Source organism: Aspergillus karnatakaensis, assembly GCF_047715665.1.
Source record: "Aspergillus karnatakaensis strain CBS 102800 unplaced genomic scaffold BJY04scaffold_11, whole genome shotgun sequence".
Taxonomy (NCBI): Eukaryota; Fungi; Ascomycota; class Eurotiomycetes; order Eurotiales; family Aspergillaceae; genus Aspergillus; species Aspergillus karnatakaensis.
This window is the reverse complement of record NW_027395723.1, coordinates 303,869-327,563: the sequence shown is the minus strand read 5'-3', so window position 1 is coordinate 327,563 and position 23,695 is coordinate 303,869. Positions and strand designations below refer to the sequence as shown.

General features: G+C 51.7%; 10 protein-coding genes across 10 annotated transcripts; 5 read left to right on the top strand and 5 right to left on the bottom strand.

Annotated features, from left to right (window-relative positions):
• Nucleotides 1-65: 65 nt before the first annotated feature.
• BJY04DRAFT_226022 (putative protein kinase) lies at nt 66-4,536 on the top strand (the record flags this gene model as incomplete). The annotated part of the gene is made up of 6 exons (XM_073718318.1): nt 66-171; nt 245-422; nt 531-4,129; nt 4,160-4,273; nt 4,307-4,359; nt 4,393-4,536. The coding sequence occupies 6 exons, from the start codon at nt 66-68 to the stop codon at nt 4,534-4,536; spliced, it is 4,194 nt and encodes a 1,397-aa protein (XP_073574017.1).
• A 732-nt stretch (nt 4,537-5,268) lies between these two features.
• BJY04DRAFT_183128 (endoplasmic reticulum-Golgi intermediate compartment family protein) lies at nt 5,269-6,835 on the top strand (the record flags this gene model as incomplete). The annotated part of the gene is made up of 3 exons (XM_073710418.1): nt 5,269-5,456; nt 5,539-6,126; nt 6,202-6,835. Coding segments are annotated over exons 1-3 (1,175 nt in total), but the record flags the coding sequence as incomplete, so codon positions are not given.
• A 471-nt stretch (nt 6,836-7,306) lies between these two features.
• BJY04DRAFT_226020 (uncharacterized protein) lies at nt 7,307-9,641 on the bottom strand (the record flags this gene model as incomplete). Its single annotated transcript, XM_073718317.1, has 3 exons — nt 9,463-9,641; nt 8,644-9,372; nt 7,307-8,566 (listed from the first exon to the last, which is right to left on the bottom strand). Exons 1-3 carry the CDS (start codon nt 9,517-9,519, stop codon nt 7,307-7,309), a joined length of 2,046 nt encoding a protein of 681 aa, XP_073574015.1. The 5' UTR covers nt 9,520-9,641.
• Nucleotides 9,642-9,745: 104 nt separating this feature from the next.
• BJY04DRAFT_183126 (RNA polymerase III-inhibiting protein MAF1) lies at nt 9,746-11,655 on the bottom strand. Its single transcript, XM_073710417.1, has 2 exons — nt 11,102-11,655; nt 9,746-11,041 (listed from the first exon to the last, which is right to left on the bottom strand). Exons 1-2 carry the CDS (start codon nt 11,105-11,107, stop codon nt 10,055-10,057), a joined length of 993 nt encoding a protein of 330 aa, XP_073574014.1. The 5' UTR covers nt 11,108-11,655; the 3' UTR covers nt 9,746-10,054.
• BJY04DRAFT_183123 (AP-1 complex subunit sigma) lies at nt 11,635-12,915 on the bottom strand. The gene is made up of 5 exons (XM_073710416.1): nt 12,777-12,915; nt 12,694-12,727; nt 12,496-12,613; nt 12,139-12,413; nt 11,635-11,812 (listed from the first exon to the last, which is right to left on the bottom strand). The coding sequence occupies exons 1-5, from the start codon at nt 12,785-12,787 to the stop codon at nt 11,780-11,782; spliced, it is 471 nt and encodes a 156-aa protein (XP_073574013.1). The 5' UTR covers nt 12,788-12,915; the 3' UTR covers nt 11,635-11,779.
• A 154-nt stretch (nt 12,916-13,069) lies between these two features.
• BJY04DRAFT_226018 (putative deacetylase LmbE-like domain-containing protein) lies at nt 13,070-15,226 on the top strand. Its single transcript, XM_073718316.1, has one exon. The coding sequence runs from the start codon at nt 13,592-13,594 to the stop codon at nt 15,110-15,112; it is 1,521 nt and encodes a 506-aa protein (XP_073574012.1). The 5' UTR covers nt 13,070-13,591; the 3' UTR covers nt 15,113-15,226.
• Nucleotides 15,227-15,908: 682 nt separating this feature from the next.
• BJY04DRAFT_183120 (MARVEL domain-containing protein) lies at nt 15,909-17,119 on the top strand. Its single transcript, XM_073710415.1, has 3 exons — nt 15,909-16,086; nt 16,188-16,454; nt 16,519-17,119. Exons 1-3 carry the CDS (start codon nt 16,051-16,053, stop codon nt 16,738-16,740), a joined length of 525 nt encoding a protein of 174 aa, XP_073574011.1. The 5' UTR covers nt 15,909-16,050; the 3' UTR covers nt 16,741-17,119.
• BJY04DRAFT_226012 (putative monooxygenase) lies at nt 16,799-19,430 on the bottom strand. The gene is made up of 6 exons (XM_073718315.1): nt 18,394-19,430; nt 18,230-18,285; nt 18,127-18,175; nt 17,850-18,039; nt 17,606-17,712; nt 16,799-17,527 (listed from the first exon to the last, which is right to left on the bottom strand). Exons 1-6 carry the CDS (start codon nt 19,227-19,229, stop codon nt 17,308-17,310), a joined length of 1,458 nt encoding a protein of 485 aa, XP_073574010.1. The 5' UTR covers nt 19,230-19,430; the 3' UTR covers nt 16,799-17,307.
• A 46-nt stretch (nt 19,431-19,476) lies between these two features.
• On the bottom strand, nt 19,477-22,330 carry BJY04DRAFT_183116 (Zn(II)2Cys6 transcription factor). Its single transcript, XM_073710414.1, has 10 exons — nt 22,103-22,330; nt 21,992-22,055; nt 21,174-21,948; nt 21,093-21,126; nt 20,936-21,047; nt 20,864-20,884; nt 20,467-20,816; nt 20,212-20,389; nt 19,697-20,150; nt 19,477-19,634 (listed from the first exon to the last, which is right to left on the bottom strand). The coding sequence occupies exons 1-10, from the start codon at nt 22,242-22,244 to the stop codon at nt 19,539-19,541; spliced, it is 2,226 nt and encodes a 741-aa protein (XP_073574009.1). The 5' UTR covers nt 22,245-22,330; the 3' UTR covers nt 19,477-19,538.
• Nucleotides 22,331-22,424: 94 nt separating this feature from the next.
• On the top strand, nt 22,425-23,322 carry BJY04DRAFT_15632 (uncharacterized protein). The gene has a single exon (XM_073708969.1). It carries the CDS (start codon nt 22,646-22,648, stop codon nt 23,126-23,128), a length of 483 nt encoding a protein of 160 aa, XP_073574008.1. The 5' UTR covers nt 22,425-22,645; the 3' UTR covers nt 23,129-23,322.
• Nucleotides 23,323-23,695: the final 373 nt, after the last annotated feature.

Here is a 23,695-nt window from a genome sequence, read left to right as displayed (position 1 = left end):
CGCCATCGATTTCTTCCCCTGGGCGTATTCCCCGCGTCCAGAGCTCCCCCGACCGAAGTGTGACCATGCCGGAACAGCTATCGGGCCAACAGACTGCAGGAAAGGGGCAGTCGCGTCAAGTGCAGTCCAGACCGTCTAGTCCTCCGGGAAATGAAAACGCAGGCTTTGGAGGTAAGGGACAAGGAGTTCTGCGTGGGTGTCCGATCGTTTTCAAATCGCTAACGAGAATTATTCTGAGCATTAGATGGTCCCGGCCGCAGACGATTGCAAAAGCACTCTTCTACCACCTTCCTGCCCGATGCCTCTCCGCACACCTCGAACAGTCTTGCTGGATCTAGAATGAGTGCCTTGAGTAAGAGGAGACTCTCTATCCGTGATCAGAAAGTGCCTCAGGGCCCACGACCACAAGACCCTTCACGAGGGTTCGTTTACCTCCTTTGTTACCCTTCCCATATCGGCAAACCCACAAATTGGGCGACCATCGGGGGTCCGTGTTCGTTCTATGCAGCTAACGTATGAATGTGATTTAGCCCGGCCTCGGTCTTTCACTCTGGCAAATCCTCCGTTGACTCCATGAACGACTCACTCAAGAGCAGCAACTCGCTTGCTAGCCTACGGTCTACCAGCATGAGTAATTTCGCCAACCAGACTCCTCCCGATAGCACGGAATTTCTTGCCCCTGTCAGCTTCGACGACTTCCACAACAGTATAATGGCGGAGCCGAGCCTAAGCCAATTCCCCATGCCGGGTACCGGTGGCAATGGATACGATCGGCAATCTACCTCTTTTCACCCTACGAACCCGTGGGCTACTAGTAATGACAATAATAACGCGGCGGCTCAAGCAAGGAACTATAATTCACGGAGAAAGAGTCTGGTGGGACAGAACCTGTCTACAGATTTATCCTCTCGCCCACCGGCATCTACCGCAGCACCCCGAACCCGCCGTCAGAGTCTGATTCAAAACCAGGCCCCAACTAGCGCCGCGCCTCGGGCACCGCGCAAATCAATTGGGCCAGGTTCACTTCCCACAGCTGCCTCTGCGAGACGGCAGAGCCTGTCAAGCAGGAAAGCCAGCGCTGATACGAGTCAAACGAGCTATCTGCGGCCCCGAAACCAGCAACATGAACCAAATGGCATCAACAGCGCGAAGCTACCGTCAAATGTTCGAAATGCAAAGGCCAAGTCGTTTCAGCCGCCTGCTAGCGAGATGGGTGATAACTTTCTCTCTGCGACCGGGTTCGGAGATCATTCCCGATCATCTTCCACCAATGCTGTTCGTACGCCAGTGAAGAACACGGCAGGAAGGGCCACAACGCCCACGTCGTCTACAAAGCGAGTCTCAGTAATGCCTCCCCACGCGACCGGTCTCGGTGCTCGTACGATTAGTCCGACTGATGCTCATCGATTGAAGCGCCTTTCAACAGCTCCGCAAACCCACCAGCTGCCGTACACGCCTCCGAGTCAAACCGACCCGCTGCCTGTGCGCCCCCGCTCGTCGACGCACTCCCCTTCCAACATCCCGCGAAAGAGCGCAACACCCTCCTCTACGCGTACTACACCTGACCCTAATCGGAAGTCCTATAGTTCGGGTCTATCTTTGTCGTCAAACACGAGCTACAACTCCGCGAGGAACTCTGGCGGCTCACTGCAAACAAGACTGTCTCAAAACTTCTCCACATCTCGACTTCCAACACCTAAGCCTCGTCCGGAGCATGTTACAAGCAACGAAGAGGTTCCGCCTGTCCCTGCTATTCCCAAAGCCTACGAGTCTCCGAAGAGTGAAATAGACCAGCCACAATTCCCGAATTCGAGTGGCCGCAAGTCTAGCTTACCTCTGGATATTGAGCTTCTAAAAGCGAAGCATGTCTCCGACTCAAGTGCGAATGTTGGTTTTACCGCCGCTAAACCATCCAAGACTGACCATGTGGATGAGCGCTTTATGAAAACGCCAGAAGCCAAACCTCAGCCAAGCGCTGCTTATGGAAGGAAGAACATGAAGCTACCGCCTCTCAACCTCCTCCCTCTTGGCACCCCGATGACAGCGAAAATCGAGGCATTGGCTGATCGGGAAGACGATTCCGATCCATCTACTCCATCTGCTCAAATTATATCCAAGACCCCTAGTACGCCGATGACAGCCTCCAAGGCTAACTTTTTCGCTCTCCGGGACGATGAAGATCCAGTCCCTCTTCCTCAGGCTCGAAGCAGCACATCGCATTTCGCTTTAAGTACTTCTTCCAGTATCGGCATCAGGACTGCAAGCAGTTCCAGTGCCCTTGCTTCTCATGATGGCATGCCCGGAGGTGCTCGAACAGTTTCGCCATATATCTCGTATACGCTGCCAAAGAGCAATAGCGATTTCAACCACCTACGCCAGAAGCCGAGCGCAGACTATTCCCCTAGAATATCCCAGTCGTACAAGCTAACCGGCCCTCGTCCTCAGACCCAGTCGTCAGCTTTATCAAATGCAGAGACAGTGAGCCAGGTCTCAACTCCTTCCGACCCAGAGCATCAAAGCACGTCCGGTGTCTCGTCTTTCCGCAGCAAAATCACATTGTCCCGGAAACGAAGCACTTCGAAGCCTCAGCAAGCCAATATCGACCCGAAGAAATCTGATTTGATGCCTCCACCCAAACTTCCTGCCTCTGCTACTTGGAGCAACTTGACAACAAAGAACACAAGCCCAACTCTAAAGCCAAGCTACCTAAAGTCCAGGAGGCAGTCGTCAATGTCAAACATCGCAAACCCTGCTTTCCGGAAACCAAGCGTGAGCAGCGAGCAGAACCTGTCTTTAGAACCAACAATTTCTCGCGAATCGCATGAAAGCGACGCCACCCATCGCTCCGCTTCTTCTATCTTGTCCCCCGTACACAAGATTATCAGCTCTGCGAAGTCTAACATGGCTGCTGCATCTGCACATTCTGCTGAGAACCACATAGAAACGGAGACCATTGTTGCAGACGGGGAAATGCGCAGACTTGCCACCAAGCGCAAAGACTTCGAAACTGCTGCACGGGAATTGGACGAACTTCGCAACAGGGCCAGCCCCAAAGACCGCGTGAATCCTGCTCAGGCCATAAGAGTGGCTCACTTGAATATCTTTGAACGGGGAGAGATCATTGACTTTAAGGATATCTATTTCTGCGGAACCCAGGATGCGAAGAAGCATGTTGGAGATTTGAACTCACAGGCTGCGAACTTCGGCTACGACGACGACCGGGGAGATTATAACATCGTGCTCGGGGATCACCTAGCATATCGCTATGAAGTCATAGATGTTTTGGGCAAAGGCAGCTTCGGTCAGGTTGTCCGGTGTATCGACCACAAGACCGGCAAGCTGGTTGCGATAAAGATTATCCGTAACAAGAAGAGATTCCACCAACAAGCTCTGATCGAAGTCAACCTTTTGCAGAAACTCAAAGAATGGGATCCGCATCGCCGTCACAGCGTGGTTAATTTCACGCAAAGTTTCTATTTCCGCGGTCATTTGTGCATCTCAACTGAACTTTTGGGTATCAATTTGTACGAGTTTATCAAGGCGCACGATTTCAGGGGATTTAACATCAAGCTGATCCGTCGCTTTACGAGGCAAATCCTTTCTTCATTGACACTGCTGCAGGCCAAGAAGGTCATTCATTGCGATCTGAAGCCGGAGAACATTCTTCTGGTTCACCCTATGAGTTCGGAGATCAGGGTCATAGATTTCGGTTCCAGCTGTTTTGAGAACGAAAAGGTATATACATACATCCAGAGTCGCTTCTACCGCTCCCCCGAAGTCATTCTTGGGATGTCTTACGGCATGCCTATCGATATGTGGAGTGTGGGATGTATCATGGCAGAGCTTTATACTGGCTACCCCATCTTCCCTGGCGAGAACGAACAAGAACAGCTCGCCTGTATCATGGAAGTGTTCGGACCGCCAGAGAAGCATCTTATAGAGAAGAGTACGCGAAAGAAACTATTTTTCGACTCTCTGGGCAAGCCCAGGATCACTGTATCCTCCAAAGGCCGGAGACGACGACCCAGTTCAAAAGAGCTCAGGCAGGTGCTCAAGTGCGACGATGAGGCCTTTTTGGACTTCATTTCCCGCTGTCTCCGGTGGGATCCAGCTCGCCGACTTACCCCCAGTGAGGCCCTGCGGCATGAGTTCATGACAGGCCAGAAGTTGGCCCCGCGCACGAGGGCTTTCGGCTCGCAGTCTCCTGGTAAACGGGTTAACACGATTTCGACCCCGACGTCGGGTCGACCTCTCCCGGAACCGCCTGGGACAAGTCTTAAGAATGGCACATTCGTGCGCAGCCGAGAGCCATCGAACTCTTCGCCAGTCAAGGCTACCAGCGGCAAGCGTCATTCGACCGTTAGTGGATTACCACCGACGACGCCTGCCAAGCGAGGCACAAACACTACAACTACGCCTGGTTCTGCTCTACCCCGCGTGTCTGCGAGGAGCATTAGCGGAAAACCTGACCTTGCAACGGCGGCGGCGGCGACAAGTCTGGTAGGTAGAGCGGCTGATGGACACGTCCGAACTTGACGAATAGAGGGCATTTTGGCTAACCAGAAACAGAGGCCCAAATGATGCGTGCCAAATGTTTTTATTTCCTTTGTTTGTTTTCTTCTTCCTCTTCTTGCATATCTGTAATAATACTGTGCTTGATTATTCAGTTGCATAGCAGGCTGGGGACGCTTGTGGTTTGATTCTATTCTTACGATTTGACATTACTGCTGGTGAGGAGCCTGCAGATGAGGCAGTGCATTTCTTCTTATACCCTCACTTGACCTTTTGCACGCCTTTGATGACTTTACTTCATATCTTTCACCATTCTTTTGCCTCTGAATACCATGTTTCTGATATTATTACGACCGTGAGAGATCATCCATGCATGTCTGCCACCTGCATTTATTTTTACCGTCCTACTTATCTTGCATTGTTTATTCTTCGTCAGTTCGGATGGTCGAGAGATATTATCCGGTTGGATATGTCTGATAGAGGCCGAGTATATGTACATTTATTGCGTCTGATTCGTCGCTGCGTGTGCAGGGCCGGAGACTTCGGGCATGTTATGATTAGAACCTTATGGATATACATCAAGAGACAAAATGATAGATATGATGATCGGTGGTGATAATCAGTATATACTCCTAGATTAACTTAGTTGGTGGGATGGATAGGGCGAGTCTGACGTGCGGAGTCGGAGGTGTTTGTTTCGGCCTACTTGGCCTCATTTCTCGCATCGCTCCTGGACTCTCCAATTCTTTGACAACTCCGTCCCACCTCAACTTTTGCTGCTAGTTTTTAGCGATTGCTGCTTTACCTTCAATCCCATGCCTTGAGCACTGACAACTGCACTGCGACAATCGCCATGAATGGGTTCGCCACCCACGGCCTCGACGAGGATGCCTTTGCGGAGAAGTCCACCCTAAAGGGCGGCCTCCAAACATTCGACGCATTCCGTGAGTTTACGAATTTCCCACCCAATCCACTACAAATCTATCCCATAATCTCTTCAAAAGTCACTAACAGTATGAAATCTAGCCAAAACCAAACCATCTTACACCACCCCTTCCCGCCGCGGGGGCCAATGGACCGTCCTAATCCTCACAATCTGCACCGTCCTCTCCCTCACCGAATTCGCGACATGGCTCCACGGCACCGAAACCCACCACTTTACAGTCGAAAAGGGCGTCTCCCATGACCTGCAGCTAAACCTTGATGCCGTGATCCGCATGCCCTGCGACACGCTGCACATCAACATCCAAGATGCAGCCGGTGACCGCGTCCTCGCCTCCCAAATGCTCAAGAAGGAACCAACTAGCTGGAAGCTTTGGATGGATAAGCGCAATACGGAGTCTTATGGCGGTGGCAAGGAGTATCAAACCATTGGGAAGGAGGAGAGTTCACGCCGGGAACGCCAGGAGGAGGATGTCCATGCGGGGCATGTACTGAGTGAGGCGAGGCGCGGGGGGAAGAAGTTCGAGAAGGGACCGAAGATCAGGCGCGGGGATAAGGTTGATTCCTGTCGCATTTACGGGAGTCTCGAGGGGAATAAGGTCCAGGGAGATTTTCATATCACGGCCCGTGGGCATGGATATGCGGATGGGCAAAAGCATTTGGATCATTCTGGTATACATCCCATGGCATCTAACAGAATCGTCTGAAGACGCGCGGAGCTAATGACTTGTTCTTGGATTTTAACAGCATTCAACTTCTCCCACATGATCACAGAACTCTCGTTCGGCCCGCACTACCCAGCAATCCTCAACCCCCTGGACAAAACCATCGCAACCACCGAATCCCACTACTACAAATACCAATACTTCCTCTCCATCGTGCCCACAATTTACTCCCGAAACCAGCACCTCGACCCCACATCCCCGCCTGCCCCATCCTCAAAGTCTAACAGAAACCTCATCTTCACAAACCAGTACGCCGCGACCTCTCAAGCCGAAGCGCTCGTGGAATCCCCCTACCTGGTCCCGGGTATCTTCTTCAAGTATAACATCGAGCCGATCCTGCTGCTTATTAGCGAAGAGCGCAGCAGCTTCCTGGGGCTTGTCATTCGCCTCGTGAATACGGTTTCCGGGGTCATTGTTACGGGCGGGTGGGTTTATCAGATTTTGAGCTGGGTGGGGGAGTTGAGGAGGAAGAGGTTGGGAAGGAGTGAGGGTTACTTGCATGGGAAGGTTGCAGATGATTAGAGCCTTGTTTCTCTCTCATTTACCAAATTATTCGAGGTTTGTTGGATGGCTTGATCTGATCTGATTTGATTTTGTGTTTATCTGTATTGATATCTTTTGGAGCCGGTGTTAGAGTTGCTATTCCATTGCATTTGTTATACTTACTATAGGATCCGGATTCGAGCTTGTAGTGTAGATAGATTTAAACAGGCGAATGCTTGTAACTGGTTGTTGAGAAAGTGCCGAGACTCCTCGCTTCTGGATGTACATATGTACACATACGTGCACAATGCTGCTGTATTGCTGTATGTTTTCGGGATTGATACTCTTTGAGATAGCGGGGTAATATAGGTAGAGCACCCGGGCTTCCAGTTGGTGTTGAGCTGGTGGTAGGTCGAATGGGATAGGTAGGTAGGTTTGTTGCATCGGTATCCCCTCAACTTCTTAGGGCTTCTCCGGCTTGAGTACTCCATAACTAATTACCGACAACTAAAAAGAAACTTATATCCCCATAGGAAAACCCGAAAAGCATCAGTATCAGTATCGATATCTCGGTATCATAAACATAAACATCAATCTAAACTACTCCTACTCCTCCGACGAAAGTGAAGAGGGAAAAAAAAAATCTAAATCTCAAAAACACCACCCATCCCAACGCCCGCCCCCTCCGCCCCAGCTCGACTGTCCACAAGATCCAGCCTCCACCCCTTCCACTCCTTCAACTGGCTCTTGATCCCCCTCACCCACTCGACGCGCTTCCTCGCCTCTTCCTCCGCCTGCGCGCGCGCAAATTCCGCCTCGTCGAACTCGTCGTCGAAGTTTTCTTCAGAGAGAAGTTCGAGACTTCCCCTTGTGCCCTGACCGGCAGCATGGTGTTGAGACTGCGGGTGTGTTTGTGAGGGTGTCGAAGAGCGCGGATAGAAAGCTGCAATGCCGGAAGAGAGGACAGTGGAGAAGGAGGAGTGTTGCTGTTGTTGATTCTGGCGTTGGTTCTGAGCCATGCTTCTACGGCGGGTATGTTCGGGGCTGCCGCCGACGAGGTCGACGTCATCGAAGGTGTTTACTGCGGCTGGATTCGCCGAGGGTGAGGAGTATTCTGGACTGTATTCATCATTGGATTGGAGTTCGTGGCGTTTCTCCTGCCAGACGCCGCGGCGGAGATCGAAGACTTCGCCTTCGAGATCGCGGATGCGGCGTTGGAGGCGGGAGCGCTCTTCGTCTTCGAGTTCGTCTAGGGCGTCGTCGTCGGCGCCGCCTTCGGTGCCGGCGTGCCGTTTGCGGAGGGTTTCTTGTTCCTCCTTCAGTCGCAGGTTCTCGTTCTCTGCCGAGGCGAGTTTCTTGCGCAGGACGGCGGCTTCTTTTTCGAATTTGTCAGATTCGCGGAGGCGTGCTTGGTGGCGCGTTTCGGATTCCTTGTGCAGGTTGCTAAGTGCTTGCAGCTTCTTTTCTAGGGTATCGATTTTCTTCTCCGATTCCGTCTTCTCCTGTTTCAGTTCTTCGATTTCGCGCTGTAGGCTCTTAATGAGTGTTTCTGAAGAGGTTTTGTCGACGCCCTCTTTCACGGCTTTCTCAGAGGCCCGGGTAATGGCTGCTTTGGCGTCAGTGAGCTCGCGCTGGGATTTTTCCAGGGAGGCTTCGGTTTGCGACAGCTTCTCTTCGAGGGCTAAGATTTGGGTTTCCTGCGTGGACTGCGTAGAGACTTGCGCTCGGAGATTCGAGATCTCAAGTTCCATTGCTTCGACGGCTGCGGATTTAGATTCTAGCTGCTGGGCGAGGTCGGATGGGGGTGACTCCGAAGCCCCAGGAACAGAGACGCTGGCATTATTCCTATGTGTACGTGTCTGAAGATGTGAGTTCTGCCGTTGCAGCGAGGCGATTTCGGCTTTCTATGTCTTGTTAGCGCATCCCTCCTTTCTTTACAACATAACATAGCACAGCCGATGTAGCTATAAAGCAAACATACCAACTCCTCAACACCTCCAACCCTCTCCTCCGCAGCCCTTAATCTCTCCTTCAGCTCCGCGGCATCAACCCCAGCCTCTCTCAGCTCTTCCAGCTGATCCTCCGTCTTCTTGAACCGCCCACTAACCTCCTCAACCTCCTTCTCAAGCCGCTTGTTCTCCCTCTCCAGCTCCTCAATCCGACTCGACTGTTTCCTATATACCTCCTGCACGGCCTCTCCGTCTGCACTAAGCGGCGGTAGCGAGGGCGACTTCAGCGTCGCGGACGGAGATACAGATGGCGCACTACCTTGAGACACAGAGGACTTTCGAAATGAAGACGAGCGCATCTTCGACTGGATGCTGAGGGAAGGTTGGCGGGTATGTCCAGCGCGGGGAGAGAGGGTCGAGTTTCCTGTCGAGGGCTCGGTTTCAGTTTCTTGGAATGGGGATTCAGTTGTTGGTGGGATGTCGGGCATGGGTTCGGTAGCGTCGTCCCCCTCTGCTTCTTGTGACTTCTCGGGCTCTGTCGCCGGCTCCGGGTCCAGCTCCAACTGAGTCAATTCATCCTCGGCTTGCTTTTCTGTCTCTGTCTCTGTCTCTGTCGTTGCGGCTGCCGCCTCTGTCTCCGGTGTGCGTTCGGCTTCCTCTGCTCCTCCCTGTGCGGCTGGGGTCTCCGACGCTTCTGCCTCCTTGGGGGTTTCTGAACTTGTGGCTTTCTTTCCCTTCTTTTTCTTCTGTAGCTGGGCTACCTATATCAAGGCCTATTAGCCAATTTACTGCAAATGCATGGGTTGGCATGTCCGCCGATCATGGGTAGAGAGGGGGGGAAAGGTACATACCCTTTTCTTCGCGGCGGCGAGCTTCTCAGCCTTGAGGCGCTCCTCTTCGTCGGCCATGATGGCAAGTTATCAAAGATTGCCGCTCGATAAAGGTGTGAAAACGGCGTAGAATGGGTCTTTGGGTGTTATTGGCGTTGTTGTTTTCCGCAGTGGTTTGGGTGAACTGGACAGCTTTCCCCATGTCCCGCACGGACCACCCGAGTCGAGTTTCAATGGACCTCAACATCCGCCAATTACCTAAATATGTATACTTTTCTACGCGACTACAACTGCAAGATATCAGTTGCAAGGACAGGGTTACCATGGTTTGATAAGTCAATTGAATAAAGATACAACAACGAAGTGAAGAACGAGTATCAACGCCATCCAGTCCAGCCGTAGCCTCGTCGCCAAACCACACCAATTAGATACGTAAGGGCCGTGTTGGCACCCCTGACCAACGCCCCAGCCCTTGAAAATGCAGGTTGAATGCAGGCAAAAAGCAGCAGAAACTCCTCGCAAACGAGCAACTCATTAATGTTGCGGGTAATAAAGCAAGCAAGAAGGGTAAGTATAAATAGACAGAGCAGAAAGGCATTACGTCATTAGTCATTCAAACTTCCATCGAGTCGGCAATCTCCTCACTCATGGCGCGGACAGTGCCTTTGCTGCCGGAGCGAGAGCGGAAGTCTTCGTCGCTCATGAGATAATTGTCGAACTCATCGTCGCCGGGAAGCATGGGGCCACCTTTGTGATCCAAGTCACTATCGCTTTCAGCTTCGTCAAGTTCAGCATTTTCGCCGAACCAGTAGCGAGCGCGCTTGCTTGTGCCAAGATTAGGCGTGAAATAGCCGTCGTCGAACGTTCGCTTGGTCGTAGGTGTGGCAATACTGTCACTAGGCGTATGGCTGAGAATCGGTATCGCCTTGACATAGAGATAACAGACGCGCTTTCGGAGGCGATTGAAGAAGAAGTAGTGGAGGCTCCAGATCGCTCCGTCGTCGGCATCCGATGGATCCTCGTCAGGTGAATACGAGTAGATACCGCATTCCTTGAGCGACATTTGCTCGTCCAAGATCTTCCACATCCTGCGACCCCATGTAGCCGACGCTTCCGCGTTATATGATCCAGAAACCGTAGACGGTGACGAGGGCGTAAGATCGAGTGCCTCGCGGGGCCGAAGGTTAAAGAGCGTAGAATCGATCGTATTCATGACGCGCTTTAAATTCCGCTCCCGGCGGAAATCTGAAGGGCGTAGAACATGCGAAAAGTCATAATCCGGATGGCTCGCGTTCAGAGTCGCAATCAGGTAGGCAAACGTTCGACGGCTTGAGTGATCGGTCAGGGGTCCGAAGGGGCTTGATCGGGAGAGATTTAAAGAAGCGGCTGCATCTGAGGCCGTAGGGGGGGACAAAGAAGCTGATAGGCGGAGAACTGATTCGTATTGCGCTTCAAGCGATTGTTCGATGTTCTTGTACAACTTGCGGTCGGATCGCGCTGCTTTCGTGGTGTATAGATCACAGCTTCCAACAATGTGGCAGTCGGCCGTGTCGAAGTTCAACGAGCTGGTAACATCTTCAAACTCAGGGAGAGGGAGGAACTAGAAAGAAACATGTTAGATTAGGTCGCATAGCGTAAGAACATGGTGCAGACCGCCTACCTTCATCTTGAACTCAGGCGATATACGCGGTTCAATGAAGCGAAAGCGAGAGTTGGAAAGTAATTATCACAGATTTAGGAATTCACTAGAGATTTCAAAGAAGGTAGCGACAAAGGGTTTCACGGTGAAAGACGTGGTGCTTTGTTGTCTCGTCTCAGCTGGTGGATGTCGGAGATAAGCCCGGCGAGTGGAACAGCTGGCACGATGGGGAGAGATAAGGGGAAACGGGGGGTTCAATCAGTGGTATTCGCAGCAACAGTAGCCATTCGAGGCACTGGAGAGATAAAGGGGGATGAGAGGGGTATAAGAGAGGGGAATAGGGTGATGATGTTGAACGGTCGACTGGGGGATGGTCCGAGTTGCGCGTTGCGACCGAGAGGGGAGTCACGTGGCGGCCGCAATCAGCCAGTGATATCACGCTCTTTCCTCACGGGCCGAACGAGAACCAGAGAACCGCAGACGAAGAGCGCCGATTGTTGGCCTCGGTCAGATGAGGCCATGTTGCGAGAGATTGTTGATGAGTTCCTTGTCAACCTGATGGTAGTCAATGTAGTATTATTAGCCACTGGGGGTGGTAGTAGTGAGTCAACGCCTATATAAGTCCGAACGCCAGTAAACATGTCCTCGCAAGCTTGAAGCAAACCAATAAAGAAACAGAAGCTCATCCTGATGAGGCTTCTACATGATCTTCGTAACCACATCTTCCTCAACCTGGCGCGGGTAGACGTTAGCGTCATACAGGCAGGTGGACGTGATGTCATCAACAGAATAACAGTGTGCAGGCATGAGTGCAGGTATGGGTATTGTCGCTTGCCACGAGATTCGTAGAACGTAGGACGCGAGAGTCGAATATGATAAAGGGTAAAGGTGATTCTGGGGCAACGGGGGTTGAGGAGCTCCGATAAGCAACGAGACAAGGATCGAAGACCGGTAGGAAAGGCGCTGAAGGCCAAAGATATCCAAAACTCCAGATCCCAAATCCACCTTGGTGTCCGCCGTGCTCCTGGGATAAAAGACAGCAAATAGTTCTCACTCACCTCCATGTCTTCCAAGCTGTCCTGCTGGCTGATACACCTCAGTACGTTCTTCTTACTACTCTCCTGCATCTCGCCAGCCAGCAGCAATTCATCGAGGATAAAGTATGCCTTCTGAAAGTTGAAGATGATATCCAACTCGCACACGTTGCCGTAGTATTTGTCCATCTGCTCGACGTATCGGTGCACGACTTCGAGGGTGATCAGCTCGTTATCGGTCGAGGCGCATCCGGCGATGAAGAAGAGGGAAGCATATCGGCGGTAGACGACTTTGGTGTCTGCAGAAAGTCGAGAAGCTTAATGTGAGTCACTGTTGCTTCGTGTTGTTGCGGCGTGCGGGGAGCCGCGGAGGTCACATACCCTTGTATTCGAGGAAATTGCACATCCGCGTCCGGCGGGATAGTACAAGTTGAGTCACATCCTTGATGATCTTGGCTTTCTCCTTAGGCGAAAGCGTGGTGAACCACTTTGCGAGACGCTGGACAGGGGGTTGAGTTAGCAGGTTGAGCTTCCTCAAGCTTGCGGCCAGATCGCAGAGTCGGGTGGGTGACGACGAACCACTTTGCCCTGTCGGGAGAGCAGGATGAGGTAGCTGGAGGGGGTTAGCGCATATCGGTGGGTTCGTAACAATCGAGTCTTACTGGATTGCCATTGTGAAGGTTGGAAATGGGGAAGTCGAGGGGTGTGAGCGAAAAAAAGGTGGTGGTAGTGGAGATGAGGGCAAATCTTTTAGGGGCGGCACGGATGGTTTTATTCCCAGCCCCGCTACACCCTGCCGCCCATCACCCTCATTGTAACATCGACTACGCCAGTTTTATCTGAATTACGACTTCAAAGGTGTTGGTTATGAATGTCCATGGGGCCATCTTACTCAAGTATCACTCATGGTTTACCAAACTGATATAAACACCGCACGTGATGCTGACATCTCAAGCCTGGAAACTACCCGAACTGCGTATAGTTATGCCCACTATAATAATGGCACTACACGTGCCCAGTCCGAGTATAAGATAAATAGTGGGGGTATCTTCTTCTTGACTGTCAAATGCGACTCGCCAGAAGCATCTGAGTATTCTTCTCGATGATTGTCTAGACCTCAGGATTCCACATTCCTTAAAGCCTCTGACCTGCCAGGTACATGTGTTTATCGCAATGTTTACATTCCTCGACTCGCCCATACATCCTAGTCAATCTTGACCGAGCATTCGCGGAATAGATGGTTGAGGCACGATTGGAGGCTTAGCATTAGATGTTGAACATGGCCACTCATGGCATCTGATCAGGATAAGTGAGCAGCCCGAGCGAGGGCGAAGTTCGCCGACTCCAGTATGGATTTGCGTTCCCTCGCAAGCTCTAAGACTTGGAAAGTACAGCCCAGGAAATTGAGAATGAGGTGGTATAAATTGCAGATTTCCATGGTCCTGTCAGATGCATTCTTCTAGCGAGCATCTTCATCATGAAGCTCTGTACGCTTCTTGGTGCTTTTCTTGCCTTATTCACATCAATTTCTATAGGACAAATCCTTAATATCGTCGCTCACCAGGATGACGACTTACTCTTTCTCTCTCCCGACTTGATCCATTATATTCAGAGCGGCCATGAAGTTCGCACTGTCTTCATCACCGCAGGGGATTCAGGTCGCGAGGCAAGCTACTGGCAGGCCCGAGAGGAAGGTGCACGAACAGCTTATGCAGTTATGAGCGGCAGCCCAAACACTTGGGCAGAGACAGACGCAGGAATTCCAGAACATCGCGTGCCACTTTTCAAACTGGAAGGAACTGGCATTTCGCTCATCTTTTTACGGCTTCCCGACGGAAACCTGCAAGGACAAGGCTTTGAAGTCACCGGGAGCTCGAGCCTGCAGAAGCTGTGGGAGGGAAGCATACCTAGTATCCAAACTGTCACTGGAGCGGGATCATACACAAAAGGCGAGCTTATAAACACGCTTGTCCATCTGTTTGACGACTTTCGTCCTGAACGTGTCAACACTCTCGACTACCACCATCCGTACGGCGACGGAGATCACAGCGATCACCACTCTGTTGGCTACTTTGTCAATGAAGCACTCAAGCTGTATGGGGGAAACCCGGTTCTTGCTGGATATATCGGCTACCCTGTTGTTGACAAGAAGGCGAACGTCTTTGGTGACGACCTCGTGGCTAAACAGCTTGCATTTTATGCGTATGGGAGGAATGACCCCATTGTTTGCAACAGTCACCTGGCTTGTGCGAATGACGCACACTATCCTCGTTGGAATGAGCGACAGCATACAGTGGATGAGAGACCGGTTGCGAACGCCGGTTCTGCCCAGGTTGCAGCGCTAAACGTTGTCGTTACTTTGGACGGGTCGCGTAGTTCCGGTCCGAGAGGAGAAGCTTTGTGGTATGAATGGACTCAGGTTCGAGGGTCGCCGATAGATTTGGTTAATGCCGACACGAGTAGTCCTTCATTTTCAACACCCAGCGACCCGGATACCTTGGTGTTTGAGCTCGTCGTGGGCAGTCAACAGAGTAGCAGTCCGGCAGAGGTCACCGTTACTACCCTGCAATACCCCGAAAACATAGCCCTCAAGGCAAGGGTGACTGCATCATCGTCGAATATCGGTGCCAACCAAACGCCAGATAAAGCGATTGATCAAAATATCGGTGGTTTCCCGGTGGACCACTCGCATGAATGGGTGACCGATGGAGGGAAAGCTGGAAGCTGGCTGAATCTGACCTGGGATCATCCCCAGACTGCCTCGAGGATCGTACTATACGATCGACCCAACCTAGACGACCTGGTCTTGGGGGCGACAATTGCATTTGACGATGGTGAGAGCATCCAATTGGATAGACTAAGTAATTATGGGACAGCCAAGGTAGTTGAAGCTGGGGACAAGGTCATTCACAGCCTCGAGATTAGAATCACCGCTGTTAGCCCATCAACGATGAACGTCGGTCTATCTGAAGTTCAAGTCTTCGGAGCTAGTGTGTAGAAAGACCTTCAAGAGGCTTTGATGGTCGGCATGACGAATGTAACAGCATTGATATTGACTGTTGAGTAGTGGATCTAGCGCTTATATATTTCAAACCGAGTTACAGACTGAGCCCACCGAATCTGAACTCTATTGACTTCAAGTTTCGATTCGACTGGTATCAATTAAAACAAAAGAGTAGAGGATACCCTGCTCTTTGTGGAGGATTCTGCCCGGTCATGATCTAGGCTGAAGGCCGCTGGCCTATTCAAACCCAGCTAAATTAGAGATGGACCATTCTTCTACGGACGCCGTAAACGGCATACGGCATCATATATGATTAAGTATCCTTATGAGGGCCTTTGGACTCGTGAAATCAAAGACGATGTGATATCCTCAAATATAGTGGTGGGGAGCTGTACGAGCGCATTGCCTAGAACAGGATAGGCTGATAGCCACGATGAGCTTAATGCTTGATCGGAGCTTGGCTGCTCATACGACATCGTTCCACCTCAGAGTTTGGGCACGGATCCATCGGCTAACAGTCTAGTCTTTCTTCCATTCTTTGTGTGTGACGGCATGGCGATCTCATTCGAGGAGCATCCCTTGTAAGCTGTTGCTGTAGGTAGCTATACCTAGGTATGGCTGTAGATAGATACGAGAGTGAGCAGAGGGATTGAAAGCCACTATATAAGAATGCACAGGCACTATGCCAATCAAGCACAGAGATGCAATACTCTGTACTCCGTAAGCTCGTAGAGAAGATCGACAATACTGTAGGGCTGATGAACTGGTGATTTCATGATTCGCGAGTGATGATCCATGACGTAGCCCGTCCTCTCCGGCCATTCCGCTTTAAATCCAACCCTTCCTTTCACTTTCTCATCTTCTGCAGTTCCCCAACCTCTTGCTTTTCATCAATCCCCTCATCAGCAGGAAACCCAGCCCCATCAGCAACAATGCGTATCATCCAACTCGCCCTCCGAGGCCTCCAGGTTCGTCCCCATACCATACCCAGTCTATCTCCGTACCAATCCCCACCTCCACACTCGCATCCCCATAATCATGCCCAACACTAACAGCTCCCACTCAATAGTTTCTCTGGACCCTCCTCATCATGTCCCTAATCGGCAACATGATCGCCGAAGCCTACGCCGGCAACCCCGCAACAGTAAACTACACCATGTTTGTCGCGGCCTTCTCAATGCTCTCCCTCTTCTACCTGATCCCGGCCTCCGTGAAGCCCGACTGGGCGATCCACCCCATCCTCCTCATCACGCTGGATACACTCAACATGATTTTCTTCTTGACGGCGGGTATTGCATTGGCGGCGAAGTTGGAGTGCCATTCTTGCGGGAATCAGGTATGCTCCCTCCCTTTTCCGCTTTCTACCTCCAAAAAAGATTCTGATTATATTTGCTCTACAGTCCTACATCCTCAGCAATGAAATCACCAACGGTTCTCACAACCCCGGGAAGCGCTGCCGCGAGGCCCAGGCGTCGACTGCCTTCTTGTGGTTCGGCTGGGCTGCGTATGCCGGCAGCTGGGTTGTTTCCATCCTTATGTCTCGCCAGTCCGGCGCGAACTTGAGGCCGAGGGTTGGCCCTGCCCGTGGGAGTCGCGGTGGGCCTAGCATGGCTCAGGTCTAGATGCCTTGTCGTACGACAAGGAGCTTTATTACAAAAGACATGATGGGGCGTATGGCGTTGTCTGTACGCCGAGTCGTGCCTAGATTGATCAATCTGGCTGGATCCGGTGCCATGATATATGATTCTGGACGCTAGGCGTCTAGGAGTACGATCACATACGAAACTAATTGATTAATGTACGACGATATCACGTACGATATGGGGAGTTTGGTTTGGTGTTGGGGTTTTATCCGCGGGTGATTAGGATGAAGAAAAGAAAATGACTGACATGCCACCACAATGATTGTGGTCCTGATATTATCATTTAAGTCTTGTTTAATACGTTGGCTGTACTACTACTCATATATCAGCTTTAATTCATTTGTTTTCTTACATTGCAGCATGAATCACTTGCCAGCCCTTCTTCGCAGACTGAGCATATCCGACGCCATTCTACCTTATACCACGTCCATGCATCAGTTTATCTCCATATATATCACTTCTTCCAAGAAAACTCCTGTTCTACCTATCTTAACCGAGCAAACAGCAAAAAGTAAGTAAATACGAATACAAAACCTAAAGCAAAACCTAAAGCAAAACCTTCCCAACCCCAAATAACAAAACCGGCAGCCACTGCGGCAGCCAGTTCCCCAACCCCTTGAATACACCTGTTCCTGTCCCTGCTGATGCAAATACAGAGGTAGACGACGACTCGGGACCAAAAATCTGCGGATTCCTCACCACAGCATCCTGCACCTCCTTCACGGCGTCGTAGCCGTAGAGCCACGGTTGGACTTCGGGGCAGGTCCTGCGCCCATTAGTACTCCCTCTATATTCTTGGCAGTATTGTGATTAAGGGTAATGATGGAATGGAAGTGCAACTAACCACCGACTCGGAAACGCCCCTACAATCTCGCTCTTCCCCAATTGAGACCGGAATATCGCATCGCGTCTTTCTTGCGCTGGGCCGTCGGGGAGGTGGAAGTCTTGTCTCTGTATTTACTAATATCAGCCTTTGTCCTTACCCTATGATAGCTTCTTATCCCTTATCCCAAACCATACCCCTCATCAGAAAATCAAAGAGGAGATGTACATGGTTTCAAGAATACAGAAACGAAAACAAAACATACCTGCTTGAACGTCTCCCTAACAATCGCCTCGCCCCTCTCCTTCCGCATGCTCTCGTAGAGTTTCAGGACAGCCGGGAGTGCGGATTTGCTCGGGAGGTGGCCGAGAAGACCGCCGAGGACGGCGCCGTCTTCTAGGGAGGAGTTGGCGCCTTGTGCTAGGTAGGGGAGCATGGGGTGGCAGGCGTCGCCGCTGGAGATGGTTAGAGTTGGCGGAGAAGGAGGAGGAAGGGAGGGTTAGGGTTATCAAAAAATTGGGTGAGAATGGACGTAGACGTACACAAAGACGAGTGTTGAGGAGGGATTTATCCATGTTTCCATCTCGGGGTCTGGAATATGTATATGTCAGCAAGGGAAAGCAAGAGGAGGGCGAGAGGACTCACGGTGCATAAGCTTCCACTTATCGACTTTATCGACGTATGAGAGGAATCGCGTTAGCCTGCTTGTCGTCAGCATACTCACGCTCCTTACTCCATCCAGTCCAGCCAGCAAAGGACCAAAAGAAATGTAACGTATCATGAAAGCGAGGCAAAGGAAGGAAACATACAACGGATCCCACCCAACAAACAACCCCCTCATCTCCTCCACACTCCCAGCCTGCCTACTCACCCCCTCCGGCAACGTATCCGGCACCAGCAGCACAATATTCAGCATATCCCCACCCCGCAACGAATAAGAAACAACATGCGCCCCCGGCCCAATCCAGAAATGCACCTGCGGATTCCGCACAAAGGCCTTCAGCTCTGGATCTTCGATCTGATCAACATGCAGCACAATCCGATACGCCAGGTCCCCGGTAGGAAGCGGGTCGTCTTTGCGGCCGAGCAGGCACTCACGCGATTTCGACCAGAGACCGTCCGCCGCGATGATTAGCGAGGTGGTGTATGTTGTGCCGGCTGCGGTGTGAATTGTTATCATCATCTTTCCTTCTCCTCCTTCCTCCGTTGAAGGATGTTGTTGTTCAACAATCCTCTCCACCCTCACACCAAGCAGAACAACAACCCCCAACTCAACCGCCCTTTTAAACAACGCAGTTTGCAAATCCACCCGGTGCAAATCCACAAACGGGGCGCCGTACCGACTTCTCATATGGCTATCGAACACGCCATCGTGTGCCAGGATATCGCCTGTATACCGATGCACGCTCAGCGTTTTGGGCTCAACGGTCTTTTTCCATATTGAGCTGTCGAGCCCCCAGTGAGCGAAGAGTCGTGAGGCGTTGGGTGTTACTTGCAGGCCGGCGCCGATCTCGGCGAGCTGGGCTGCTTGTTCGAGGACTGTGACTTTGTGGCCGGATTGGGCGAGGGAGATGGCGGTTGCGAGGCCGGAGAGGCCGGCGCCGATGATGGTTATGTCTAGTGGTACGGGTGTTTGGGCTGGCATGGTGATAAGGGTTGGAAGGGAGTGGTGAATGGGGGAGGGGGAGAAGGTGAGAAAGTGAGAGTGATATAGTTTCGGAACTAGGTGGTGCTGATGCTTGTGCTACGTGAGGTATGTACTTCGGGTTTTCCGAGTCGGGTTGTCCAGCTGCCACTGCTAACTACCGTCTGGGGTACTGGAACCTGGAGTATAGCCGGGGTAATCTCCACCCCCTGGGACAGGATGACGCAGCGATGCACATAGAGCACGCCTATGAATATTAGACTCTTTATGAGTCGCTTATAGTGTATATACAGTAAATGGAGTGAGTGATCATTGATCAACAACAGGCAACCCGCCCAATTCATCAAAGAACCGCGTTATCCCCTCGAAGGAGTACTCGGGAAAGCCGAAGCCGTAGGCCCAGTCCTACACAGCAGGGTTACTCATCTGAGGAGTTCGGTAGTAGAAGAAGAGGAAGGGTAACGAACCGGCATGTCAAACTCCCCTACCCCACCGGCGGTCTGAGGACCTCTAGTGTCCCTGCCATACCACCCATTATCCGCTCCTGCGCCCTCCGTTGCCCCGAGAATACTACTACTCGAGTCATATCTAGTGTCCTGGCGAGGAATCTGCCGCTCACTACTACGGTTGCTGTACCCATCAGGATTCTTGCCCTGGAACTCGCGTAGGAAGAACCTGATAATCTCAACGCATTTCCTCGCGACGACGCACTCGTCCGTTGCTTCGAGGATCTCGATTGCTTTTTCAATGGAGTGGTGGATGGATGGGGTTTGTAAGTGTAGCGGGTCGTGGCTCTTGGATGGTGGGGTTGATGTTGGGTTGGAGCTTGACTGTGAGTTCGATTGAGATTGAGAGTGGATCAGAGATAATGGGAGGAGAAGAGTCGATGTCGCGAATGTCACGTAGGTCGTGTTGTACCACCTACACGTTTGTTAACCAGATATTCGAGAGATGATAGGGCAGGAAGAGATGTGAGACAAACCAGCATCGGAAGAAGGTGTGCACACGATAAATATCATGTATAACAGCGATAGTTCTTTCAGCCGCCTCGAGACATTTGTTGACTGTTTCAGATAGTTGAGCTGCCACGTATGTATCGCTGAGTCCTGATGTATGGCGCAGGAAGGGGCGGAAGAGAAGCATTTTGACGTTGTAGTAGCCTTGACAGCTCGCGATCAGCAATCTCGACAGAGCGTATAACAGGTACTAGATAGTAGGGCAGAGGAAGAGAACTTACGAATCCCTAGAACAAGCCTTTGTCTCCTCGCCCACTTCGGGTCTCGAAGATCATTCCTTCCCCTCTCGACATCTTCGTCAACTCCTGTGACAAACTCAGGGCGGAGCCAGTCTGGCAAGTGTGCCATCCAGTCATCAATCTCCGCTTCAATCGCAAGAGTCGTGCTGAGTTTCTCTGACAATGTGAGACGGCGGTGGTAAATCTGTACCGAGACCTTGCGGGTGATGCGTGCAAAGTCGACCATCCAAGGAATTATGGCATGGAGGGAATCATCGCGGGGCGGAAGGGGTCGGTTGTGATAGTCGTCTAGACCGAGTGTGTCGGGGCGGCCCAGTGAGAAGCTCATCTCGCTGTTTGGGTTAGGCTGGTCTTTCTTGAACGAGGGAACATGATTTACATTTCAAGAGAGTATATTCCCCTATCAAAACTCTCAGCATGCGCGTTTTCTATTTAGAGAGGACAGACATACCACCAGGTTTTCGAGATCCAATCTGATCTTGGGTCCCTGCAGTGCCGTACGTTGCGGTTGAATCCGGCTGCGAGAGAGGTGCGGATGGCGAGACCAAGATACATATACGCCACTGAAAATTAGCCATAGAACTTTCGCAGTAAATAAGGACACAAACGGTTAGGGTTCAGCTCATTCTGGCATATTTTAGCCTGCACGGGTTAGCATCTAGAGCATTACACCAGGGCAGTGAGCGTACCATCAAATATAAGCATTGCACTGCATCAAGGTTGTTGGGGAAATGCAGATAGTTCAGATACAGCTGCGCTTCACCAAAGAGCTTCCGACTCCACTCAAACCGCGTCAACCCGCCCAGCTGCGCCTCGTCCCAGACCCTAAGAAGCGCGCCAAAGGAGAGAACGCTCAAGTAGAGCGCAATAAAACACGGATCCGGCGTCGGAGTCCGTCGCATCCAAAGATCCTGCGCGCGCAAGAGAAAGTCCTCCTTGTTGATAAAAGGATGGATGAAGTGGACGTTCTCGAAGTACCCACTCATGAACACGTGTGCTTGTTCGAAGTAGTAGTTATGTTCGTGCACTGCTGCCAAGGACTGTGGTGCGCCATTTGACGGCGAGAATCCGGCGTTATGCAATGTCGAGACAATGGAGTATTCATGAGCTCGAGGCCGACTTGGCCAGTGTTCTGTCAGCGGCGGATCTCGTGCTTTCTGGAGATGGCCGAGGAAAGCGGCGGATGAGGTACTCCCATGGAACTCGATGCCGTTGGTATGGTGATTCAATTCGGTAATCTCGTCCTCGGCAGACTCTCCGTTCTCTTCTTCATTGGCATATGAGGGTCTTGTCGGTTCTTCTAGCTCATGCCTCGGTGTAGGCGTAGGTTTCTCCACAGTGGGCATAGACGACGGCGTAGCATTAACAGGCGCAGATGACTCTTTCGAGGAGGAGAGCATAGATTCAGCCTCGCGAAGCTTCAGACTGAGCTCTTCAACTCTGTTCTCCAGATCCAGAACATAGCTACCGATCTTAGAGGGGTCTGTGAAGGAGAGAAGGCACATACCTCGCAGAGCGGTCATTCTCAAGCTGCTTATAATTGCCTTGATAGACGCAGTCTATCTGGCTTTCTGTGCGAATTAGCCACTCATCGGCGACAGTAGTTATGAGTACATACTCTTACAGTGCGAACAAGGATAAAGCTCGTCACACTTGTACTTCTTCGACCTGCACCTATCGCAGGCCTGCGCCGCACGAGGTCGCTTTGACCGAGGAGGCTCCTCCCCCTGAACACCAGCTGAGACAGATTGTCGTGGCATGATCCATCGATACGAGTCAGCCAGAGATCAAGTCAGACAACACATCCAGAGTCTGACGAGACAGTTGCAAAAGGTGGAGATGGAGGCGCAGAAGTTGGGGAAGTGCAGAAGAGAGATCCGGAATTGCCGAACCCCACAGCTTTTAGCTTCATTTCTCCCTCCCCGCACTCTCCATCCAGCAAGCATCTCTCGGAGTCTCGCCTCTTTATCCGGGGGAGAATAAGTTGATCTTCAACTATCTGGTCATCTGGCTTATTCGCTGATTATGATAAGTCTCAACTATCGCTGGATACGCAGCCTCGGCCCCTCAACAGCCAGCCAAACGCGCGTCTCTGTTAAACCCGCTCTCGAACGCGCCAACAGCTTCCCCCGTCAATCGTCCCAGAATCTTAGAATATAACATGCTAACCCTGAACCTCGAGCACGAGCTACCTCAAAAACCAGATAGGACCATCATTCCGTCCGCTCAACGCTGCCTCCCGGCCACGGCCACGATCACGTCGCCAACCACGCGACTCCCACATCACCTCCTGCACAACCACGCAACAATCCACGGACCATCGCTCTCGCTCACCCACGCATCCGGCATCCGATACCCATCCCACCACCAACCTCCAGTCCCACCCGTCCGCGACCCGACACACACCCACGAACCCTCCCACACAACGGCTGTCACTGCCGTACCAACGCACCGGATACCCACCTTCCCGCCGTCCTCAATCCACCCGTACGGCCCAACGCGGTGTCCGTGTTACATACATCAACCGCCCGCCGTGAGGCCGACGCGAGTTCGCAGCATCAATACTTGGCCCGAAGTCCGGTGGTATAACGACAACGCATTGACGGTGAGAGTGGAGAGCGCTATCGGACACAATACGCAGTGAGGAGTGAAGCGGAATGAGGCGTGAGAGCCGGGATATCCTTACCGTGCACATTGTTTATGGGCCGGACATGCTCGGCTGCATCCATTTCCCGACGGGACTGCCGTCGGGGCAAGGAAGGGTATGGCCGACAGTATGGGATCGGACGAAGACCATTGATTTCGCCAATCTTTACTTACCTACCTATAACTAAACAGAGCAAAGCGCAGCATTGATATCGAGCGCATTGCCAAAGGAAAGTACAGGTAAGGTTCTCTCGCTCATACTTAACTTCCTCAGGTACGTAGCTAGTTCCCTGTACGTATGTAGAACCTACCTAGGTCCCTCCCTGCAGACGTCCAAACAAGCACCACACAATCAAACAAAGCCATTCATCCACCCAACGCCACCAATGCTACCATATCCACATCTATATCGTAACGCACGACTCGACGTCGCCCTCGCAGTGCGCCCTCTTTCCATCTCCTCTCATCTGAGATCATCTTCATCCTCGCCTCTCATCGCCTCGCGCCGACAAAGAGCGGTCTGCAAACTCTCTGCTGTACAACAGTGCCACCCAGTTCAGTACAT